Genomic DNA, 22,073 nt, shown 5'->3' with positions numbered 1-22,073 from the left:
TATTCGTTCAGTGTAAACATTGCCAACAATTGAGCGACTAACTATAATGTCGACATAAAAATCATGGTTCAGTCATTCGCAAGTCGTTAATGTAAAAAGTGATCATTCAGCCGTTCCCATCCGCTGGCACAGTCCCCTGAACGACTAATGATCAAGTGAATGTCTAAAAAAAGTAAGCCATTATCTGCGTGTGTAAACTGACAGCATTTCCAAGCAAAAGATCATCATTCGGTTGTTTAAACGATTTCTGGTCCCATGTAGAAGGACCCGCAGTGTGCGGTGGCTTCTCTTTGCATTGATGGAATAGATATTGGAGAATCCATTCTTTTCATGTCCTTCCAGGTATCGCTCCTTCTGGAAGTCTTCGGACTCCATGGAAACATGACGCGTATTAAGATCAATGAGCTCAAACCTTTAAAACCTCGTTATGAGGTGCCTGATGTGTTGGTTGAGACACCCACCCCTGAAAAGTAAGTGAAACCTCAACAGTTTGGGATGTGTTTCTGCTGCCTGAGGACTGAAGTCTATGTATTGATGTAAATTCACGACTATTCTGACAGTTTGCAGGTCACTGGACAGGATGATAATACTCTGGAATTGTTCTTGGGAAGCCATGAACACAAGCTATTAGTGACCGGATCACCTTTCCGATTGGATATCCTGGCGGGGCGAGATCTGGTCCTCAGTGTAAACTCCCGTGGGCTGCTGTACTTCGAGCAGTTTAGAGAAAGGAAAGACACGTGAGTAATATGGGACGTCTGGTCGCAGGGAGTGCTCGTTAGTGGTTGGGTTGTAATTATGGGCCGGGCATTCGGTATAAATAATGGTACAGAAGCATAACAAAATGACATCGTCAGGTTAATGATGTGGTGGGTTGGCCTTTTTTTTACCTGGGAATTGAAACTGAAATGTGTTTTTCTTTCTTTTTTGCTCTATGTCCCATCCCTTTTCTATCTGCCCTCTCCTCTCCTCTCCTGCCCCATCACCTCCCAGTCTCTCAGCTAAAGTTAGTAGCGCTGTCGGTAACATGTGGCATAAAGTGAAGACTCTTTTCTCTAGGTAATCATTGATCCCGCTTGCAAACTGACTGCTACACATGACGGACATACCTGAGCTCTGACATTACACAGACGTGACTTGAGAGGACAACCTAGAAGTATGTCAGTTGTAAAATAAGCACGTAGGAATCTTAGAAGATCAGTGTTAATGTTCCTTGTGTTTTCCATGTCAAGTCATACATTAAAGTGATGGTGGTCTTACGGGCAAGTTTAGGTTGGGCTCCTACGACCGGATCAGATTCCACATGCAGGAGGCTCGCAGCGGATTCCGGCTGAGAGACTGCCGGTGATCCTGTCTACGGAACTAACCTGTAGGCTTGCAGGCGGTCATATGCAGTACTGGTTGTTTCGTTTTTTTGTATTTTCCGCGCCGTCGCTTAATCCTAACACTGCTACCTGTAGCCGACATGCAATGTTAATTGTGTTTGTGTGCTGGGGGTCGGACAGCTCCATGACTTCAATGGAGGCTGTCCATAGTAAAATGTAGCATGCTGCAATTTTTCTTCCATTCGGAATACGCAATTCGTAAAGCCCAACTGAGCTGGCAAGAGGGGTGTTGGAGTTTGGCTGACTACCTTAAGTGTATGGCCACTTCTAGACAGACGTCTGAGGTATGGGAGGGGTGGAACATAAGGATTAGCTAGAATATGTGACTATGATGGAGATCTTGTCATACCACTACTTTACCTTGTTGTGTTTCCTGCACCTCTTTGAGAACATATGGGTGCTCAAATATGTATGTCGCCCGAGGATGTAGGCATCTTGGACGTTGGACAGCAGTAGAGCATGGATTGTACTGCATGTGCTTGGCTCGCTGTTAGCTGCAAGCAGTTGTGTTGGCGTGACGATCGGTCTGTCGCCTCTACAGAACTGCAGAATATTTCACTTAACTTTACCTTTCCTTGGCTAACCTTTTTATATGCGTTTTCCTGGAGTGACGGTCACGAGGGATTTGTGCACACCGACAGCTTTACCAGTTTAGGATACTGTTTTGTATAATGAAAAAGTTGGATGTTTCGTGACCAATTACGACTTTTTATGATTGACCAGCAGCAATGACTGTATTGTCGGTGGCTCATAATAGCAACAGTAGTGATGCTAGAGTAGATACCACTGCAATCACGGCTATAGTTGTGTATGTCATACCCCTTCATCATATGCCCTTTGCATCTTCTAACCCTTTTCCCTCCTCTCTACCTTGCCTCTGTTTCTATATACCCCATCCTCCTGGAAGCGTCACTCCTCACCCCTCCTCTTTGTTCGGCTTGTAGTGACTCGGAGAAGACGGATGAATCCACTGGAAGTGATGATGAAAACCAAGGAGAGGAGGAAGTGGCAGAGGAAAAAGAAACCAAGAAGGTAAGAGGTGGGGGGAGTATGTGGACTAAAGACTAGAGAAAAACAAAATGACTGGAACGGTTTATACGTTCTACTTGGCATAGTGGGGGAAAAAGCTGTCAAAATACTCACCTTAATTCTGACAGCATCACATTTAAATGGCAGATCTACTTTGAGCAGTGCTCTGCTTAGTCAGTAAGGTAATCTTTTCCCCATTTTCTTGTCTGCCAGGAAGAAGAGGATGAGCCGGGAATGTGGGATGAAACCTTTAAAACTCACACGGACAGTAAACCGAACGGTAAGGACTATAGCTGCAAATTCAGTCTTGCTCTGCAGATGGTAAAACCCAGGGCAATAGTGAGTTAATTAAGATGATGCATGGCTCTATTAGGGTTCATCCACAGTGCTACCAGCAGATCACCCAGTGAAAAGGCCATCTCCAGCTCAATCTATACATCCTTCGGCTTATTATGAATGTCCTGGTCCTTTTAGATGGAGTTTACTATAACTTTTTAAGCTGGACCTTGTCGGAGTAGTCACTCATTTAAGCCAACACTTGAGTGTTGGAGCAGAAGTGTGTGAGATTCCATCTTGCCTGATTCCGTCCATATGGCAGCATTTCTTTAGTTGCACCAGTATTACAAACGACCTTGTGTGATCTGTGCTGCCATCTACATAGTGTCTCGCTCCGCTTGCTGTACTCTATGCTAGAACTTTGTTGTAATGTTACTGTTTGCTTTATTGAACGGAAATATATTTAGGTGAGTTCTTAGATGTGACTCGCTTAACCCGATTTGTGTATTTCATGCAGGACCTTCTTCAGTGGGGCTTGATTTCTCTCTACCGGGATTTGAACATGTCTACGGAATTCCAGAACATGCTGACAACCTAAGACTGCGGACAACAGAGTGAGGGCTTTGATATGTTTTACTTCTTATTTTCCTCCTGATTGTCATTACAGTAGATCTAAGTTTGTATATCACAAAGGTATCCAGAAGTCATTGGCAGTTCAGTGTGGCTGCATGGGCCTAGACCTGATGTGCACTGAGCCTGAGATCCACCATTGTCTGATGTATATAAATCACAGAGAGCAGCTGTATACTTCCTGATATACTGATACAGGAGGGCAGGCGTATACACCACTTATCTCCCAACATGTAGACAGCCTGACTGCTAAATGGAGGAGTAAATTGCACATATGAAGGACCCCATTGAGCAGCCACTCGCATACTTTCCTTATATTGAGGGGATGCCTGCTTAGTGCTTATTTCTGCACAAAAGACTAGATACAGGGTGCCAGACAATATATGTAGTGCACCATGCAGGCTTACAACCTATTAATGACACCATTCTTGAATCCAGTGGGTCGCCCTGCACCCCACAGGTGAACCACATCGGCACTGGCGCCCTGGGCTCCTCCAGCATTCAAAGCCGCACTGCAATGTATATATTGGACAGACTATGTAACAGTGTTTTCCATTGTAGTATTGAGTTTGATTGCGTTTTTGTGGGGGGGGGGGGGGGGGGGTTCTTTAAAGTGAAATTTAGATCTGTGATGACATTTACAAATGACAGTTTTGCCTTGTAGGAACACGGATCCTTATCGGCTCTATAACTTGGATGTCTTCCAGTATGAGCTGTATAACACCATGGCTTTATACGGCTCTGTCCCCCTCTTGCTAGCTCACAATGTTCAGCGCACATTAGGCATTTTTTGGTTCAATGCAGCTGAGACGTGGGTAGACATCAGCTCTAACACCGCTGGCAAGGTGAGCACATTGGGGCGGGAAGTGATGTGGAACATAAGATGGCCAGTTGCTAACATGCTTGTTTCCTTGTAAATATGCCAGACTCTTCTGGGTAAGATGTTGCAGTACATGCAGGGAGGTGATGAGACGCCGCAGACAGATGTACGTTGGATGTCAGAGAGTGGACTCATCGATGTGTTCATTCTACTTGGGCCTTCACCAGGCGATGTCTTTAAGCAGTATGCCAGCCTCACAGGTACCACCTAACCACTTTACACCATGTACTCAAAATTTTAAAAGGTGATTATATGAGACTGGGGAACAATGACTGCTTTCTACCAGAAACCCCTGCCATGAGCGCTGTCGGGTGTGTTACAGCTGAGCCACATTCAGATCCAAGCTGCAACATCAGAGACTGCTGTGGACAAAAGTGACACTGATTTGGAAGAAAGCAGATGGTTTTTTCTAATCTCATACTCCTCCTCTTTAAATGGCTGTATCTTTTGAAAAGGGATGAGCCTAAAAAGAGCAGCAGAGGAGGGAGTGTAGTTTTAAATGCAAGGCAACGTGATTGTGAATGCTCATGCATTTTTTTTTTTCCTCCTCCCTTTAGAGCTCATACAGACTATATTTTTATAGTTTTTATTACTGTCTGTGTGTTTTTGAGGGACTCAAAAAATGGTCAGTAAAGTAAAATATAAAAAAATCCCTCCTTTCCCTTAGACATGAGTCCTGTCCAGACGCTGCGGGTCCCCCCCTTCGTCGCAGCACGCCGGGAAGAAATCCCGTACGCATGCTTTTAGCTGCCCTACAGATGGGCAGCAAGACGCACGGATCTCCCGTGCGGTGGCCTAACTGTCTAGCAGCACCTCTGAAAGTAGAGTATGGCACTACATGTTATATTCTGTAGTATGGTACTACATCCTCCATTCTATATATCACAGGAGAAGGACATATCCCTTTCCATAGCCATATTTAATGGTACACTGATACAAAGACCGGTATAGGCACCACTTCCAAACAGCAAGCATACAGGCATTTACAACCACCTGCACATCTACCACATATTGGGGGGGGGGGTCTGCCTTGTATTATACTTGCACATACACTGAATGATTCCTGCATTAGGAGCAGCTACCTATTAATGGGTTGGTTCACTTTTTGAGGGTGAACACTGCTTTCAGACATCAGGGAACAGATTGTACAAGGTGAACATCTTCCATACTCAGTTTCCCGCTGTTGGTCCACTGTGGCATGTTGTTGAGATACCATACGTGCCATCCAGCACTCTCCTCTGTGGTCAACCACATGTGGCCTGCTGTGTGGCTTCTGTTGGATATCTGTTCATGGTTCAACTGGTCTTGATACATTCTTGATACTGTGGGTTGGGGACAGCCAACAAGTGCAAGTGGTTCAGAAATGCAGGCACCAACAATCTGCCCACGGTCAAAGTCACTCAAGCTAGCATGGGGACCCATGACTGTCAAAATTTTGCCTTCTGCTCAGAGGAGAGATCGGCACATTTATCTGAGAGCAGATCGTGATGCGCCCATCAAGGGATCTTGTGTTACTGATCACTAAATGTCACGCACCTTGCAGGCTTGTAGTCTATTTACACTCCATGCGATAAAGCCTGGCAGGTTGTACTGCATTTCACAAGTGAACCACACTAGTACCGTTGGCAAATGGTGGTTATACCTGCTCTTGTATCTGTGAATCAGTATACTAGTAGCTATATGGTCACTGACAGGTTGTGGTGTTTTTTGTTTTTGTGTTTTTTTAATTGATCTTTCCTTTCTTGTGATTTTCTTGTAATGTTAGTGTAGGGATTCACAAGATATATAAAGGACCTTTGATGTGGGTTGCGAGCTTGCATGTAATACGGTAGGGAAGAGGGAGTCAATGATTTTCACACTTTCTTTGCCAAATCATGTTATACATTTTAATTTGAAGAAGATGATGCATCTCCTATGCAGGAGACTGAGGATTGCTTCCATCTTTGCTAAATCTGTTTTATCCACACTTCAACAGGAACTCAGTCTCTGCCACCATACTTCTCATTGGGATACCACCAGTGCCGATGGAACTACAACGATGAAGAGGATGTGCGTAATGTGGATGCTGGCTTTGATGAGCATAATATTCCCTATGATGTCATCTGGTTAGATATTGAGCATGCTGATGGGAAGAGATATTTCACCTGGGACCCACACAAGTTCCCCACTCCAAAAAATATGCTGACTGGATTGAAAGAAAAGAGAAGGAAGGTAAGACGGCCTGTTCACTTTGTTCAGAACATGCACCATTAAATAATTGCTGTAGTGTAAAAATATGTACCCTACTTTCAGTCTCGTTCAGCGATCTGGGCTGGCCAGGTGATCGACCTGGCTCATACACCTTACATTCTCAAGGGTTAATGCAACTATCTCTCAACTGTGGAGAGGGGCTTGCCAACTGTAGGTTATTTAATTTGTTTATTTCAATGAAGGAGGGTGTTGAACCTATAAAGTTTTTCTTCGAATTGCGTTCTGACGCTTTATCTTCTTGACTGCTGAGGATGCCACAGCAGCGGTGAAGCGTGTGGGGGGGAATCTGAAAATTTGTTAGTGGCTGGTTCATAATTTTTCAGACCAACAATTATATACTTCAATGGATGTAAAAAATGATAGTGTTGAGGGAGGTATGCTACAAGAAACAGTAGGTATAAAAGTGTAATCAGAGTTTACATTACAAATGTACTCCTATCTAGAGGAGGGCAATAAACACTCAAGTAGCGCTCACCCCTCAGATCCAGGCAGGCAGTCAATAGAATATCCAATAGTTCTGGGGATATGGGGTATCCAATACTTCCAAACAGACCAGAGTAGTCAAAATTGAATGCCTGCCTGGATCAGAGGGTGTGCGGTATTCCCCCTTGGCTATCTTTTTGCTTCCTTTTTTTACTTTTACATTCTTTGGTGAACTGCCCCGTTTTGGAGGTACGTTGATTGAAGAGGCAGCACAACCAATAGAGGTTTGTGATTGGGCTACCCTGGAAAGATGTGATTACCTGGTCATACTAGTGCTATTGGATTTAGGCCGGCTGTCCACGCACGATGCGGAATCCCACGGCGAAGCTCTGCCGCGAGAGCCACCGCCCTGGAGCAGGAGCCGCCGTTGAATCTCCGCCAGTCAGCCCTATCTCATAGATAGGCTGACCGTGGAGAATCGGGGCAATTCGAGCATGCTGCGAATTGCCCGCCGCGAGCAGAGAATGGCAATGATTCTTCGCTCATGGACAGGTGCCGGCGCTTTCCATAGCAATGCTCGTCTTGAGTCTTTTTATTTTTCATGCAGTTCATGGTGGTTGGTGAGTCTTCATTTTTTATTTATTTTTTTCCATTTCTCATACCTCCCAATGAACAACTTCTTTTATAGGGATATTCCCACCACAGCAAGTTATCCCCTAACCACAGAATAGGGAATAACTTTGTGATCGGTGGGGATCTAACCTCTGGGACCTCAATCAATTCCAAGATTGCATCCCAAAGTGTGAGGTGTTGGAGACCATGTTCTTATACTGCATTTACTTCAGTGGAGTCACCGAGGATAGGGGATAACTTGCTGTGATGGGAATACCCCTTTAACCCCTTGAGTGGCACGCCCGGAAAATTTCCGGGGACGAGCTCCACTGCTCATAGTGACATAGCCCGGAAGATTTCCGGGCTATGTATCACTATGGGAGCTGCAGAGCACAATGCCACAAGCTGTGACAGTGTGCTCTGCCTGCACAGACCCACACAGAGCAGTGCAAGGGCTTTGAAAAACCAGCAGAAGATATTGCCGGCATATCGGCAACCTCCTGCTTTGTTTACAAGTTGCCATAGAGACCATCGGCTTGTCAGAAGCAAGCCGATGGTCTCTGTGGCAGGGAGAGCTGGTTGTTAGCTGTCAGAGGACAGCTAGGTACTAGCTCTTACAGCAGAGATCAGAGAAAACCTCCGATCTCTGCTGTGTTAACCCCTTACATGCTGCAGTCTATGTGACTGCAGCATGTAAAGGGCTGTCACTGCAGCATGTAAAGGGCTGTCACCATCGGACCCCCGGAATGTGATCAGGGGTCCTGATGGGTCCCTGTGGAAGTCCCCTAAAGGGACCAAAAAAAAAAAAAAATTTTTTAAATAAAAAAAAAAAAAGTAAAAAAATTATTAAGAAAATAAAAAAAACACTTGTCTCCCTTTACTTTGTAAAAAAATAAAAAATACAATCACACATGTGGTATCCGTGTGCGTCGTAATGACCCAGAGAAGGAAGTTAATACATTATTTAACCCCTTAATGACATGACCCCTTTTTTTTCTTTTTTCCCCATTTCTTTTTTTCCTCCCCCCTGTTTAAAAAATCACAACTTGTCCCGCAAAAAACAAGCCCTTATATGGCCATGTCAATGGAAAAATGAAAAAGTTATGGCTCTTGAGACGCAACTGCAAAATTAGTTGAAATTCAATGATTAGACCATTTTAAAAAAACCTGCCCTGGTGGACACGACAGGGTGGTAGGAAACCTGCCACTCAAGGGGTTAATAGATCCCTGACAAGTTACATTTAGTCTGAGACCCTCTAAAATCTTTCATAGTGTAAGCAGTTCATTTTTATAAATATCCAGTTTGGTCACTCTGGTTAGTTAATATTGCATGTGATTTACTATACTGCTCCCTTTTGATCTGTGATATGTAAACGGACTTCAGAACAAGTTTACTTTTCCCTCAGTCCATATAACTAGAAACCATAGCTACCCATTCCTTTCTTCTGAGGCTTCACCGTAAACCATAGTTTGTAATGTTGGAACAATGCAACCGTTTTTCTGTATTACTCTCCCTGTCTTGCAGATGGTGGCTATCGTTGACCCTCACATAAAAATAGACAGTGCCTATCGAATTCACAGCGAGATTCGGTCTCATAATTTCTATGTTAAAACCAAAGATGGAAGTGACTATGAAGGCTGGTGCTGGCCAGGTAGGTCTAATCAGTGATCGTGTGTGCAGTTATCAGGCTGCACTTAATGTATAAAGGAAACAAGAAAACAGGAGACCTGAATATTGATCTTAAATCAAATCTCATAATCCATTAGAAGAGGATAAGAGCCGTCTCCAAATTACTGGATGCCAGAAAACGTTATCGCTCTTAAGTGGAAGAGTTTGTAATGTGGATTAATGGAGGATTTGGGGATTGAGGGGGAGGGAAGGAAATCATTTGGCTTTTTTTTTTTTTTTAAACTCTTTATTTTGTTGAATTCCTTCCCCTGCTCCCCTCCTTCAGCCCTGCTGATCAGTGAGGACATAACCGCTGGGACCCTCTAACGGTCCTGAAAAAGCACCCTCAGCACATCCCAAAGTGTTGAAGTGTGGACAGAGAGAACGCACAGCTGGGGATAACTTGCTGTGATGGAATATGTCAAACGAACACTCAGGCCTCATATCCACTTACTCGCATGGATTCCACTGCTGAATCCCGCAGTGAAATTTGTGTGTGCCTGCGGCCATGGAGAGGGAAAAGACATTTTTCTTACCTCTCCGGACGCTGCTGGACTCTCCGACTGGCCGGATCTTTTTTCTTCTGGCCAGCGGATGTGCTCGTGCACAGCTTTTCTTTTCTTTTCTTTTTTTTTTAACTCCTGCTTTCCTGTGCATCCGCGGCACAGCACAAAAACAGCTGCGGCTGTGCCGCGGATACAGACGGCTTCAATGGAAGCCACAGGAGCCGTCAGTACTGGAGACCCACAGGGAAATGGAGCATCCTGTGATTTCTTCCCATGCGTGTGACCCGCACTCCGGGAAGAAATCTCATCCGCATGCTTTTAGCTGCCCTACGGATGCTAATGCATCCCTATGGGCAGCAAGACGCACGGATCTCCCGTGCGGATTTTATAAATTAAATCCGCACGTGGTCATTGGGCCTAACTTTTTAACCACTTATGCTCCTCCAATAGCCTGTGTTTAGCTTCTCAATCTTGTACTTTAAGGGAATCTGTCACCTGAATAATTTTTCAATCTGCCGCCATAGTGTTAAGCAGTATCACACAAGCAGAGCACACGTGTGTTTTTACCCTGACAAAAGCCTTTTTGCATTTGCTGAAACTCTAGCGCACCCAATATGCAAATCGTCTGCCTTGATTCAAATGCAGCGCCATGAGCCCTCGTAGTCAGCACATCACTTCTATTGAAAGAGAACCCGCCACCTCCTGTGGTGACCTGTTCCACTCATTGATCACCCTCACTGTCAGGTTTTTTTATAATGTCTCCTCCTTTTCAGTTTCTTACCATTGCTTCTAGTCTTTCTTTGTGCAAATGAGAATAGGGCTGATTTTCTCTACACTGTGACAGCCCTTCAGATATTTGTAGACTGCTATTAAGTCTCCTCTCAGCTTTCTTTTTTTCAAGCTAAAAATTCCCAGATCCTTTAACCGTTCCTCATAGGACATGATTTGCAGACCCCTCACCATCTTGGTAACTCTTCTCTGAGTTGCTCAAGTTTGTCTTTTTTAAAGTGGGGTGCCCAGAACTGGACACAGTATTCCAGACAAGGTCTGAATAAGGGTTTTTTCACACAAGCGTATATCGGCCGCCGTTTTCACGGTCAGCCAATATATGCTACGATCTGATGCATTGGATTCCAATGCATCAGATCACAGAGGCGTATTCCCGTGGCGTAAATGCGCCCGGCTGGCAAATATAGCGCAGGGCACTTTTACGCCGGGCAGCAAAGATTGTCCTGGAACTACCTTTGTGCCCGGAATACGTTGGCTGCTGCATAGGCTCCTATGGGAGCCAATGACAGCAGCCGGAGGTGGGAGGGAGTTTAGCAGCGTGACTGCTGAATGTCCTCCCTCTGCTCTCCTCCTCCAGCTGTTGGCAATAGAAGTGGGCAGGGTGGGGGTGGAGCTATGCTCTGCCCCTTCCCATTGCTGGCTGCAGACAAGGGAATGGGAGGGGTTGGGTGCTTAAATACCATTCTGTTGATTGCAGCCCACTGTTCAAGCTTTTCTAGATCTTATTGAATACTCTCTTCCCTAGTGTTGGCTATCCCTCCTAGCTTCGTGTTGTCAGCTGATTTGACCAGCTTCCCACCAATTCCCTCCTACAGATCATTTATAAAATGTTGAACAACACTGGGCCTAGGACAGAGCCTTGTGGTACCCCACTTGATATATTCTTTCACTTGGATGTGCAGCCATTTATGACCATTCTCTGAGTATGATCACTCAGCGAGTTGTGAATCCACCTAACAGTTGCCTTTTCAATCCCATATTTGGTCATTTTTTTTCAATAAGTATGGTATGAGATATTGTGTCAAATGCTTTACTAAAGTCAAGAAATACTATATCCACCGCATTTCCCTTATCAACCCAGTCGGTGATTCTGTTATAAAAGTAAATTAGAGTCGTCTGGCATGACTTGTTTGTTACAAACTCATGCTGGCTCTGGTTAATTACTACATTTTTATCCAAGTACTTGCATACATGCTATTTGATAATTTGTTCAAGGATCTTTCCTGGTATAGAAGTCAGGCTCAAAGGTCTGTAGTTTCCTGGATCCACCTTCTTCCCTTTTTTGACGATAGGGACAACATTTGCCCTTTTCCAATCTTCTGGGACTTTTCCTGTTCTCCAGGAATTCTCAACGATTATAGCGAGTAGTTCAGCAAATACCTCCGCTGCTTCCTTTAGTATCCTAGGATGTAATTCATCCGGACCTTGAGATTTGAATTCATTTAGGTTAGCTAAGTGTTCCCTCACCATCTCTCTGCTTATAGATAGCCTGCATTCTTTTATTCCCCCAATAGAACAGGGAAAATCAGTTGATGTTTCATCTACTTTCTGAGAGAAAACAGATCCAAAATAGGAATTTAAAAGTTCGGCCACCTTAACGTCCTTCTTAACCAATTCACCATTTTCATCTTGTAAGCATCCAATAGCATCTTTGACTTTCCTTTTGCTTTTAACATACCCCCATTTTTGTTATTGCTTTTGGCCTCTTGCAAGCCTCAATTCATTATTAGCTTTAGCTTTTCTGACACTTGCCTTACAGTTTCTGCAGACCACATTATTCTATATTCTTCTTAAGATATTCCCCCCTCTGTGTTCATCCATCCTGGTCTCTTTAAATGCTTTCCTTTTAGGAATGTAAATGATTCTGCTTTGAGAATCTCATTTTGCAATATTTCCCAACCTTCTTGGACATTTCTGCCATTAAGAACATCCAGCCATTGGCTTCTTCCTATCCTCTTTCTGAGTCCATTAAAATCTGCCTTTCTGAAATCCAACCTTGAGGTCTGCGTTTTCTTAGGTCTTCCTCCCATTTTATCCAAAATAGCATGATCACTGCCTCCTAAGTTCCCAGCCACCCTTACTTCCTCAACCATTCCCTCCCTGTTGGTAAGAATTAGGTCTAAAATAGCAGCTCCCCTTGTTTTCTCTTCTACCTCTTGGAAGATAAAGTTGTCAGTAAGAGCGGATAAGAATTTGTTGGATCCATTACATTTACCTGAGAGAATTTCCCAACAAATGTCTGAATAGTTAAAATCTCCCATGATCACTATGTCATACTTTTTTGAGAACTTGGCCATCTGATGTAGAAAGAGTTCATCAATACCTTCTGCTTGTCCAGGCGGCCTATAGTAAAAGCCTACAATAGTGTCCTTTCTGTTCTTCTCTCCTTGTATTCTTACCCAAACAGTTTCTACAGAACTACCATGCTCTGAAGCTTGAATCTCAGTGGAGATTAATGTTTTCTTAACATACAATACAATACAATACTGCCTCCCCTTTTTTTAGGTCTGTTTTTTTTTTTATAAAGTGTCCTTCAAGCAAAACATGTGTATCATTCCACTAAGTTTCTGTGCTGCCCATGACATCATATTTCCCTTCTGTGTTAGGAGCTCCAATTCTCCTTGTTTACACAAATGCGCAGAGCATGGGAAACAAACATTTTAGTTTGTGATCGGTGTCTCTTACTCCCCTACTTTCCTTCTGAATTTTGTGTTCGTTCTTCCACTTCTAATAGTGAGGTTCCCAAATGTATTAATTAGCTGTATATTTTTACCTGGCCTTTCACTTCCCTTCCCATATGTCTTCCGGTGCTAGCGCAGTGTGGTGGTGAGGTCAACACCTTGCTTCACTGCGCATTTGCTGTGAAGACTCAACCAGAACGGCGCACTGCACCTTTTCAGAGATTTCAGCGCTGACGTGCATACACAGGTAAAGGTCAGCTTATGGCAGTGACGTGCTGACTTGGAGGGTGCGTGGCTCTGACTCAAGGCAGAAGACTTGCGTAATGGGTGCGCTGCTTTAAAAGTAAGAATTTCTGCAAATGTGAAAACCCTTTTTTGGTGGTAAAAGCAACAGGTTCCCTTTTTAATGAAAGTGTAGTATAAAATTAATGAGACACACACAGGCTAGATAAGTTGCCTGAAAAGTTCCTGTTCTCTTAAGAGTTCTCTTGTAAGTACTGTAACTTTTCAGTTTATGAAAAAATTAAAATGTTTAAAGGAATTGTGTCGTAAGGATGTTGGTCACCAAAACATCATTGGTATGCTGCATGACTTGGGGCCTGGTGGGTCCTACCCTTTATAAACTAATTTGGGCAAAGTCAAACTTCTGGCTTCAGCTTTGGAGATAATGTGAACATATTGTCATGTGAAGTCGCCTTCAGAACAAGTAGTTGGGTGTGGTGTAGATTTTACTGCAGGGGATGAAAGCTTTTGTAGTACTCGATCTGTTTTCAGGTTTTATTACACTTTTCCCTTGCAGGCTCTGCTGCTTATCCAGACTTCACTAATCCAGATATGAGAGCCTGGTGGTCCAGTATGTTCTCATATGACCAGTATGAGGTGAAAAATTACATTGTTGTGTTTTTTTTTTGGTTTTTTTTTCTTATACTTTTGTTGTGCTGTGGCTTATGTTACTGTTTCCTTATTAGGGATCTATGGATAATCTGTTTGTGTGGAATGACATGAATGAACCGTCTGTCTTCAATGGCCCAGAAGTGACAATGCACAAAGATGCTGTACATTGGGGAGGCTGGGAGCATCGGGAGGTTCACAATCTTTATGGGCTGTATGTGGTGAGTCAAGTTTCCTCTTTGCAAGCTTTTCCAAGTAAACTATTAGTAATGTGTATAGTTCCAACTTTCAGTGTTCTCACGGATTCGTTGAATTTTTACAGCACAGAGCAACTGCTGAGGGTTTGATTCATCGTTCCGGTGGGAAGGAGAGGCCATTTGTCTTGACCCGAGCGTTCTTTGCAGGATCACAGCGTTATGGTAAGAGTAACTGTGAAATGTGGTAAGAATTATCCAAAAGGGACCTTCCGTAGTTACAACACAAGACTCGTCTTTTGTTATCAGGTGCCGTGTGGACGGGTGATAATGCTGCTGAGTGGGAACACCTAAAAATCTCTCTCCCCATGTGCCTGAGTCTGGCTCTAGTCGGCATCTCATTCTGCGGAGGTTTGTGCTAACTCATGATTTCATCTATATCTTTCATGTCTGATAAGCAGATCCAATTAGTGTGACCCCCCCCCCCCCCCCCCCCCACCCTGGAGCGGCAGACAGAAGAGGAGGTCATAAAGCCCTTTTCTATCAATGTTGTCACTTTAGCAATCAGCGGGGTGTCGGCTGTTGGGGCTCAGTGATTAGGCATTGGTGAATTATCCTATCAATAGGAGAATACTCTGTTTTTTGAAGTGTTTTCTGGTTTGTCTTTTACAGCGGATGTTGGAGGATTTTTTAAGAACCCAGAAACTGAACTGCTTCTTCGCTGGTATCAGGCTGGCGCATATCAGCCTTTCTTCCGTGCTCACGCTCACTTGGACACCCCACGACGTGAACCTTGGCTACACGGAGAAGCCAATACAGATCTTATACGTGAGGCTCTACAGCAAAGATATGCTCTGCTTCCATACTGGTACACTCTGTTCTACAATGCACATCGCGATGCAGAGCCTGTAATGAGGTGAGGACAAAGCTCAATGCTGAGGCTGCAAAATAGCCGAAGCCTAAAATTACTAAGTAGCTGAACAATTTTAAATTTGACTGAGCTTGGCAAACACGCTGACGGTGAAAGGAAGTTTCTAAAATGGGATTTCATTTTTATTGGACATTTATTGATTTGAACAAGTACAAGATGGTGTGTGCTTACAAAACTCACTCATACATTCAAACTACAGATGGAGCCATCTTTAACATGACTATCACGCAGTAATACCTCCATTTACAGCATTGTATTACATTGTATTTACGTTATCATTTGCTACTTCTGTAGACTTGTTGACATGGATAAGAAATCCGGTCACTGATCACACATAGAAAAATAGCCGTGCAGCTATTTGTTTCACAGATGGGAGGGTTAGAGGTAAGTGTAACACTTGGCCTTATATTAAAACTGTAAGGCTAACTGTGACACTTACCCCTCACCCTAAACCCTCCATCCCTGACAGAAATCCTAAAACTGCGCTGGGTGGAACGGAGGTGAAGGGCTCCACGGATGTTAGCTGCTGCATGAGCTTACTTGGCTGCAAGGACCTGCAGCCCATCCAACTCTGCAGCCAATCCGTTGCTGGGGGGCATCACAACGCTGTTAATCTTGACTCCACCAGGACTTCCTGGTGGTGTCAAGATACACTAATACCGTTCTAATGTGCACTGCATCTGTATTTGGCATCCTGACACCAGTAACAAAGCTTGCAACAGTGCAGAATAGAGTGCTGTTTGAATGGTTGATTTAGGAATAGAGATGAGCGAATATACTCGTTTCGAGTAATTACTCGATCGAGCACCGCGATTTTCGAGTACTTCCGTACTCGGGTGAAAAGATTCGGGGGGGCACCGGGGGGAGGCGTGGCGGGGGGGGGGGGGAGTAGCGGGGAACAGGGGGGAGCCCTCCCTCACCCACTGCGCCCCCCGAATCTTTTCGCCCGAGTACGGAAGTACTCAAAAATCGCGGCGCTCGGGCGAAAAAGGGGCGTGGCCTGGTAGGTTCGCTCATCTCTATTTAGGAAGCCTCTGTATGTAGAACGCTTCTTGATAAATACTACTAATTCCCATGATATAACAAACCATCTTATATGAAGCATCTTATCTTTGCACTATGGTTTGCTGTTGTGTTGTTCCTCCTGATAATGTATATACAGGGCATTAAAACTCTTGTCAGTAAGGTGTGCCGCTGCACAAAGGAGCGATTACGTGCAACTGTCAGCCCATGTGAACATGGTACCCGACTGTACTGAGCGAGACGTCACTAGTCGTTCTGTTTCAGTTCACTAGTGAGTAATTTTTCGCTCAGTATAAACTCGCAGCTCATTTCTGAACGAGTGTCTGTTTTGCAGTGAATGAAGGCGGACGGCCAGAAGAAATTTTGGCACGCTCATTCTCCATTCACTGAACGACTGTCTCTCTGGTGTGAAAGTACAGGAGTGATTGGGTGGTTTTAGATGGGATGACGAACACTCAGCACTGATTACACAGTATCAGAATATGTGGGGACACCCCCTACCCATTGGTAAGGGAAATCGATTGCCAGTCAGTTTGTACTTTTTCTGGAGTAATAGAATAGTGTACAATTCCTCTAAGCTGTTCCAGAATTATTATGGGCCATGCAGGTATTTACTAATGCATGGCAGGAATGCTGACAGGTCTTCTTTTAAAACAAGCAAGACTTTTTTATTTTATTATATTTTGGTGTAAATGGTGCTCAAGGAGGTAAGTTACAGGGAAAGCCAGCAAATAGACCTTCTCTAGGACCAGCATTTTATGCAGCAGTTCACAACTAACAGGTAAAATGTGTAAACAAATGTATAGAAATGGCGACAAAGATGCAGAATGTTAAACATTGCAAACGTGGAGTAATTGTACCGCCACATAGAACTGTCTACATCATACGTAGCGTACAAATAGAATGGATAGAAGGGAAATCTTCGTGTGTCTGTGAATTTCATTAGTGGTTCAGTTTTTAAGATTGGAACACATTCAAAATACGTCAAGAGAAAAAATGTCTTCTGTAAACACTTACAATGCTTTGTATGTTTTAGGCCTCTCTGGGTTGAATTTCCTTCAGATGTTTCCTCATTTGCTACGGATGACCAATATTTGTTGGGTGAGTATCATCCTCTACATGTCTGTTCTCTGTATCCTCCTAGAAGAGGCTTTACTCTGTTTTGGACTATCTATGGTTATGTTAAAAACAGAAGTATACATATAATTATTTTCAGGCATATTTTATTTAGTCTTGTTTAAGTATAGCTGTAATGAATGGTTATTAATCATGTGTAGGCTCGGCTCTTTTGGTGCACCCTGTAACGGAGAGTAATGCTCGTGGAGTACAAATCTATTTTCCTGGGACTGGAGAGGTAAGTACATCTGTCTCTTATCAGGATTGCGGTACTCTGTGATTCCTTTGGTCCCATCTGTTGCTGATCCCTTGTCATTCTGGACAGGTCTGGTATGATGTACACACGCACCAGAAGTATGAGTCTCCTCAGAGGTTCTACCAGCCGGTCACTATGAGTTCAGTGAGTATCATTACAGTGATGTAAACATGTTTGTTGTATTTCTACTTGCTTGGTGTTCAGATATCTTACAGATTTTACCTGGTCTGCCCTACGTTTTGCATTTTGTAATGATTGTGAATCTTTCCAGATACCAGTGTTTCAGCGAGGGGGGTCTATAATCCCTCGGAAGGATCGCCCAAGACGTAACTCGGATTGCATGCAGGATGATCCATTTACTTTGTATGTGGCTCTGAATCTGCAGGTCTGTAAATGTTGTGATCATCTTCTGAACTACTTAATGTGCATTTTCCTGGTTGACGTCTTTCACTTTTCCAGAAACCTTTTCTAAGTGAAATTTGCCTCTACTTTCAGGGAGAAGCCCAAGGTGAATTGTACTTGGATGATGGTCACAGCTTCAGTTACCAGCAAAATGAGTTCTTGTACAGAAAATTCAGCTATAGTCATGGGAAGCTGACATCAAGGTGAGCTTAATTAAAGGAATTATAATTGAAATGTTACTACACTAATAAGCTGCTGCTACATTAGTATTCATGTTGAATGTTTTATCAGTTCCCTGGATCTTAATGGAAAATTTGAGACACCCAATTGGTTAGAAAGAGTTGTGATAATTGGAGCTACACGGCCTAACAGCATAACCCTACATCAGCCAGGTAAGCACTTGTCTGTAGAATACACTACTGTATAATCAGACATTTATGACCGATACTGCCAAAACCACAGGAGGTCTTACATAATCATTGTATTTCTGCGCCTTTTATATATGCCTGATTTAAAGGTGGCAAAACTTTGTGAAACATGAAGTGCATAACCAGATGACTTCAGAATAAGCTGCCGTGTGCATGAGAAATAACACTATATCTGGACCTTGTATGGCTTGTATCCTGCATTTTTCACTGGTTTTGCACTCTGCAGAATACATTGCTAATTTTCAGTTCTCTGAATTGGTGGAGGAGCCTTCTGTTATGCTGTCTTTTAAACACTGTACACAACAGCAGATATTGCTCTTTAATGCACACAAAAATAACAGCAGCATGGAGGACTTTACAGAGGTACCGAGCAGTGTAGATGCAGTTTCAGTAGTTTTAAATGACTTAGCTGCTGCAGCATCTGTTTGAGTCTGTGCTTGTCTCTTTACGGTCCTCTTCATGAACAGCATGAGTTATCACCTTCCTCCATGTGATGATATCCATCTGTCACTAGACATTGACTTCACATGACCACAGGCAGTGGTCAACAAATTATAAGGGAGCCCTCCCGGATGATGTCTTTCTGCAGCTATGACCCTTATTACTTTTTTCTTCTTTCTCGCTAGGTGGTTCAGAAGTGCAGCTGGAATTTGAATACGATGCACAAACCTCGGTGATAACTGTGCGAAAACCAGGAGTTAACATTGCTTCAGATTTCACGATGTTTGTCCGATAACACCACTGATTTACCAAGTCTGTAGGGAAAAGGGGGAAGAAAGAGCAGAATCCCCAACATCAGAGATATTAGGTGGACTTTATACATGGACCAAATGTGAAAATAAAAAGACAAGAAGTGTCAAAGCGCTGAGTGTATGTCTGAATGTATGTATGACAACATTTATGGGTACTGCCCTCCTGCACTTACGTTGCGTATGTTTGTGTGTGTGTATATATGGATCATTAAGTGTCACGATTTACAAGTAAGAAACTGGACCACCTCTTAGACTTGAGACGTTTGTTTTTTCTTTCTTTAAATCTGCCTCTTCAATCCAACCTTCTACCCAAGTTACAACCCCCCCCCCCCCCCCTCCTCCCACAACCATGTTCACATCTTTTTAATGGCATAAGAGGAAGGGTGACCAGATTATATGTGACACATAAGATGACTAGTTAGAAAAAAAATTCTCAGGGCTGCAGCCATTGTAAGGAATGTTTGAATCAGGAATTACGTTAATAGAAAGTAATATTAGTTTGACAGGTAACGCCCCGCCTGCTCTTTCTTTCCCTCTTCCCCTGACCTGTGCCTGAGGAGGTGCGGGGAAAGCCCACTAATGTGACACCCTGTGTAGCTATGGTCGTGGAGGCTTCAGTCTACATCCCTCCATCTTCTTCGATCTGCTAGTGACTATGTAAGAGAGGTAACCTGTCAAGGCTTTTCTGTTTTGGGGAAGAGAATCCATATGTCAATCAGAAAAAATGTTTTGATAATGAGAAATAAAATTCTAAACTTGTTTTTGTGTAACTTAATATGATATGTGAAGACTGTGATGTAACATAGGCTGATTTAATATAACACTTCAGGCTTGGAGGGTGCAGAACAATAACTCTAAGCCATAGTCCGTTTGGCAGCTTTGTGTCATGGTGTTACCATTTTGGGATGATGACCTCCTCAGCAGGGTGCTTGGACCATTTGACCTTGTATCTAATACCAAACCTGCAGCAATTTCTTCTACACTACCCTGACTGCAAGTAATAGAATATGATGAACAGAGCGGTCCTGTAGAAGAACTAGAGAAACCTCAAACTTATGGTTACTACCCTGTAATGCACCTTAAAAATCCTATAATAGATCACAAAGCTCCCAATACATAAGACTTGGCTGGTCTCTCCTGCATTACTCATAAGTCTTTTGGGTAACCGGAGAAATCAAAACTTGTGACTTGCCTCTGGCGCTGATGGATATACATGTATGGACCAAAGAGGTGAAGTTTGAATGCTATGGTTTCTACGTTTTGGGCACCAAATTAGTTTCTTCATCAGGTGTATCCCATTAAGAAGCAGCAGGGGTTTAAATACATGTTTTAACAGAGAAAGCAGGGATTGAAGGTCAAAAAGGAAGGTGATGCCAAAGCGAAGCTAATACAATTATGTATTAAACTGTTGTTCATAAGACTCTTTGGATTATCTTTTTCGCATGGTGACTAGCTGATTAGTTCTCATTAGGACACTGCTCAGCCATTATTAAGAAAATCAATGGACCGATTCCTGCAGTATTCTGGGGACTGGTACTCATGCAAACGAACGTTTGGTTCAGCCAAGCGTTCATGTTATCTCAATAGGCAGAAAGAGGTAAGCCACTGCCAGACACACAAACATCATGCAAATGTTGCCCATATAAATACAGATATCTGTGCACAGTTACAATCAAACTTATTCACCCCTATTGCAAACTAGGTTTATTTGTTAAATGTACAAATTTTCAGTTATCTTGTGTTTTGTTCTTGTGCAATTGCAAAAAAAAATCTAACCGCTCAACACAACACAAGTGCGGTTTTCCAAAATCAACACACAATGCCACTTTTAATGACTACTCCACGCTTAAAGTTATTTAACCCCTTAAGTGTTTTTAGTATTTAGTAGATCAGTCTTTTTGCTCTTATCACCTATGCTTGATGTATAGCCAGACACAAGCTGCAATTTTCACCTTCAAATCCCACCAAAGATTTTCCATGGGTTTCAAGTCAAGGGACTGTGACAGCTATTCTATAATTTTCCTGGATCTCTGAAACCAAGCCTTGGTGGACCTAGAGGTGTGCTTGGGAACATTATCCTTTTGCAAGGTCCAATGGTGCCCAAGCTTTAGATTCCTCACAGAAGGTGTGACATTTTCTCCTAGGCTTTCTGAATACTTGCTTGAATCCATCGGCCACTGGAAACCCTCAGTATGTGGAGGGCAAGAAGAAGCATAGCCACTTCAGAGCATTACGCAGCCACTGCCGTGCTTCAGATGCAGGGGTTTGTTTTAAGCGTATTCTCCATTTTTTTTCTCCCCTAGACAAACTGCTGATTCAAAGGCCCAAAAATTACCAGTTATGTTTCACCGCTCAACAGAATCCCGGAACTACTATGGCTTATTTATGACTTTCAGCATACTGGAGATGTGAATAAGGAAGAGCCCAACAGGCTTGCGTATGGTAAATGGCATGAAACCTTCAGCGTTTGTGCCTTACTGTGTAAACTGAAACCTCTGCCGGCTGCCACCAAATCTTTGTGCAGGTCTTTTCAGTCACTCGAGGGTTTTTGACCACCTGCCTCCTTAGAATCTAGTAAGAGCCGGTGATGGCTTCCTCTTTCTGCCACGTCTAGGTAGTGTAGCCTGTGTCCTTTTAACTTTGAACTTGCAACCTAGGCTTCCAACTGTCTCTATAGAAACTTTCGGGGGCCTTTGCTATCCTTTTGTATCCTTTTCCTTGTTTGTGGAAGGCAATGATCTTTTAACTTGTTGGACCACTTGCTTGCCTTTTTCATGTCTACAACATGCAATCAAACATCAGTCCACAAAACCCTAGCCAGTATTTGTGCATGATGCAACTGCTGAAGCCCTTGATTAGTTGGATCAGATGTGCTCTTATGAGGCTTTCTTTTCAGGGGTAGAATAATTTGAGACTGCAGTAGTGATTAAGTGGCATTTTGTGTTGAATT

At 43.3% G+C, this 22,073-nt stretch overlaps 1 protein-coding gene across 2 annotated transcripts in view; it reads left to right on the top strand.

Moving 5' to 3' along the window:
- GANAB (glucosidase II alpha subunit) overlaps positions 1 to 19,882 on the top strand; it is a 36,818-nt gene extending 16,936 nt beyond the window's left edge. Inside the window, exons 4-25 of one of the 2 annotated variants that reach the window (XM_066582707.1) lie at positions 343 to 470; positions 561 to 740; positions 994 to 1,059; positions 2,330 to 2,417; positions 2,628 to 2,694; positions 3,208 to 3,304; positions 3,985 to 4,165; positions 4,247 to 4,400; positions 6,176 to 6,411; positions 9,011 to 9,137; positions 13,930 to 14,009; positions 14,099 to 14,242; positions 14,344 to 14,440; positions 14,525 to 14,626; positions 14,888 to 15,131; positions 17,206 to 17,270; positions 17,447 to 17,523; positions 17,611 to 17,685; positions 17,813 to 17,926; positions 18,037 to 18,146; positions 18,235 to 18,335; positions 18,998 to 19,882. In XM_066582707.1, coding sequence (XP_066438804.1) covers positions 343 to 470; positions 561 to 740; positions 994 to 1,059; positions 2,330 to 2,417; positions 2,628 to 2,694; positions 3,208 to 3,304; positions 3,985 to 4,165; positions 4,247 to 4,400; positions 6,176 to 6,411; positions 9,011 to 9,137; positions 13,930 to 14,009; positions 14,099 to 14,242; positions 14,344 to 14,440; positions 14,525 to 14,626; positions 14,888 to 15,131; positions 17,206 to 17,270; positions 17,447 to 17,523; positions 17,611 to 17,685; positions 17,813 to 17,926; positions 18,037 to 18,146; positions 18,235 to 18,335; positions 18,998 to 19,107 — 2,643 coding nt within the window. In that variant the 3' untranslated portion in view covers positions 19,108 to 19,882. The remainder of the gene's footprint in view (positions 1 to 342; positions 471 to 560; positions 741 to 993; positions 1,060 to 2,329; positions 2,418 to 2,627; positions 2,695 to 3,207; positions 3,305 to 3,984; positions 4,166 to 4,246; positions 4,401 to 6,175; positions 6,412 to 9,010; positions 9,138 to 13,929; positions 14,010 to 14,098; positions 14,243 to 14,343; positions 14,441 to 14,524; positions 14,627 to 14,887; positions 15,132 to 17,205; positions 17,271 to 17,446; positions 17,524 to 17,610; positions 17,686 to 17,812; positions 17,927 to 18,036; positions 18,147 to 18,234; positions 18,336 to 18,997) is intronic. The other variant, XM_066582708.1, reaches the window with a different exon arrangement.
- Positions 19,883 to 22,073: the final 2,191 nt, after the last annotated feature.

Source organism: Eleutherodactylus coqui, chromosome 11, assembly GCF_035609145.1.
Source record: "Eleutherodactylus coqui strain aEleCoq1 chromosome 11, aEleCoq1.hap1, whole genome shotgun sequence".
NCBI classification, from domain to species: domain Eukaryota; kingdom Metazoa; phylum Chordata; class Amphibia; order Anura; family Eleutherodactylidae; genus Eleutherodactylus; species Eleutherodactylus coqui.
The sequence above is the reverse complement of the archived record's forward strand: the minus strand, read 5'-3'. Positions and strand labels throughout refer to the sequence as shown.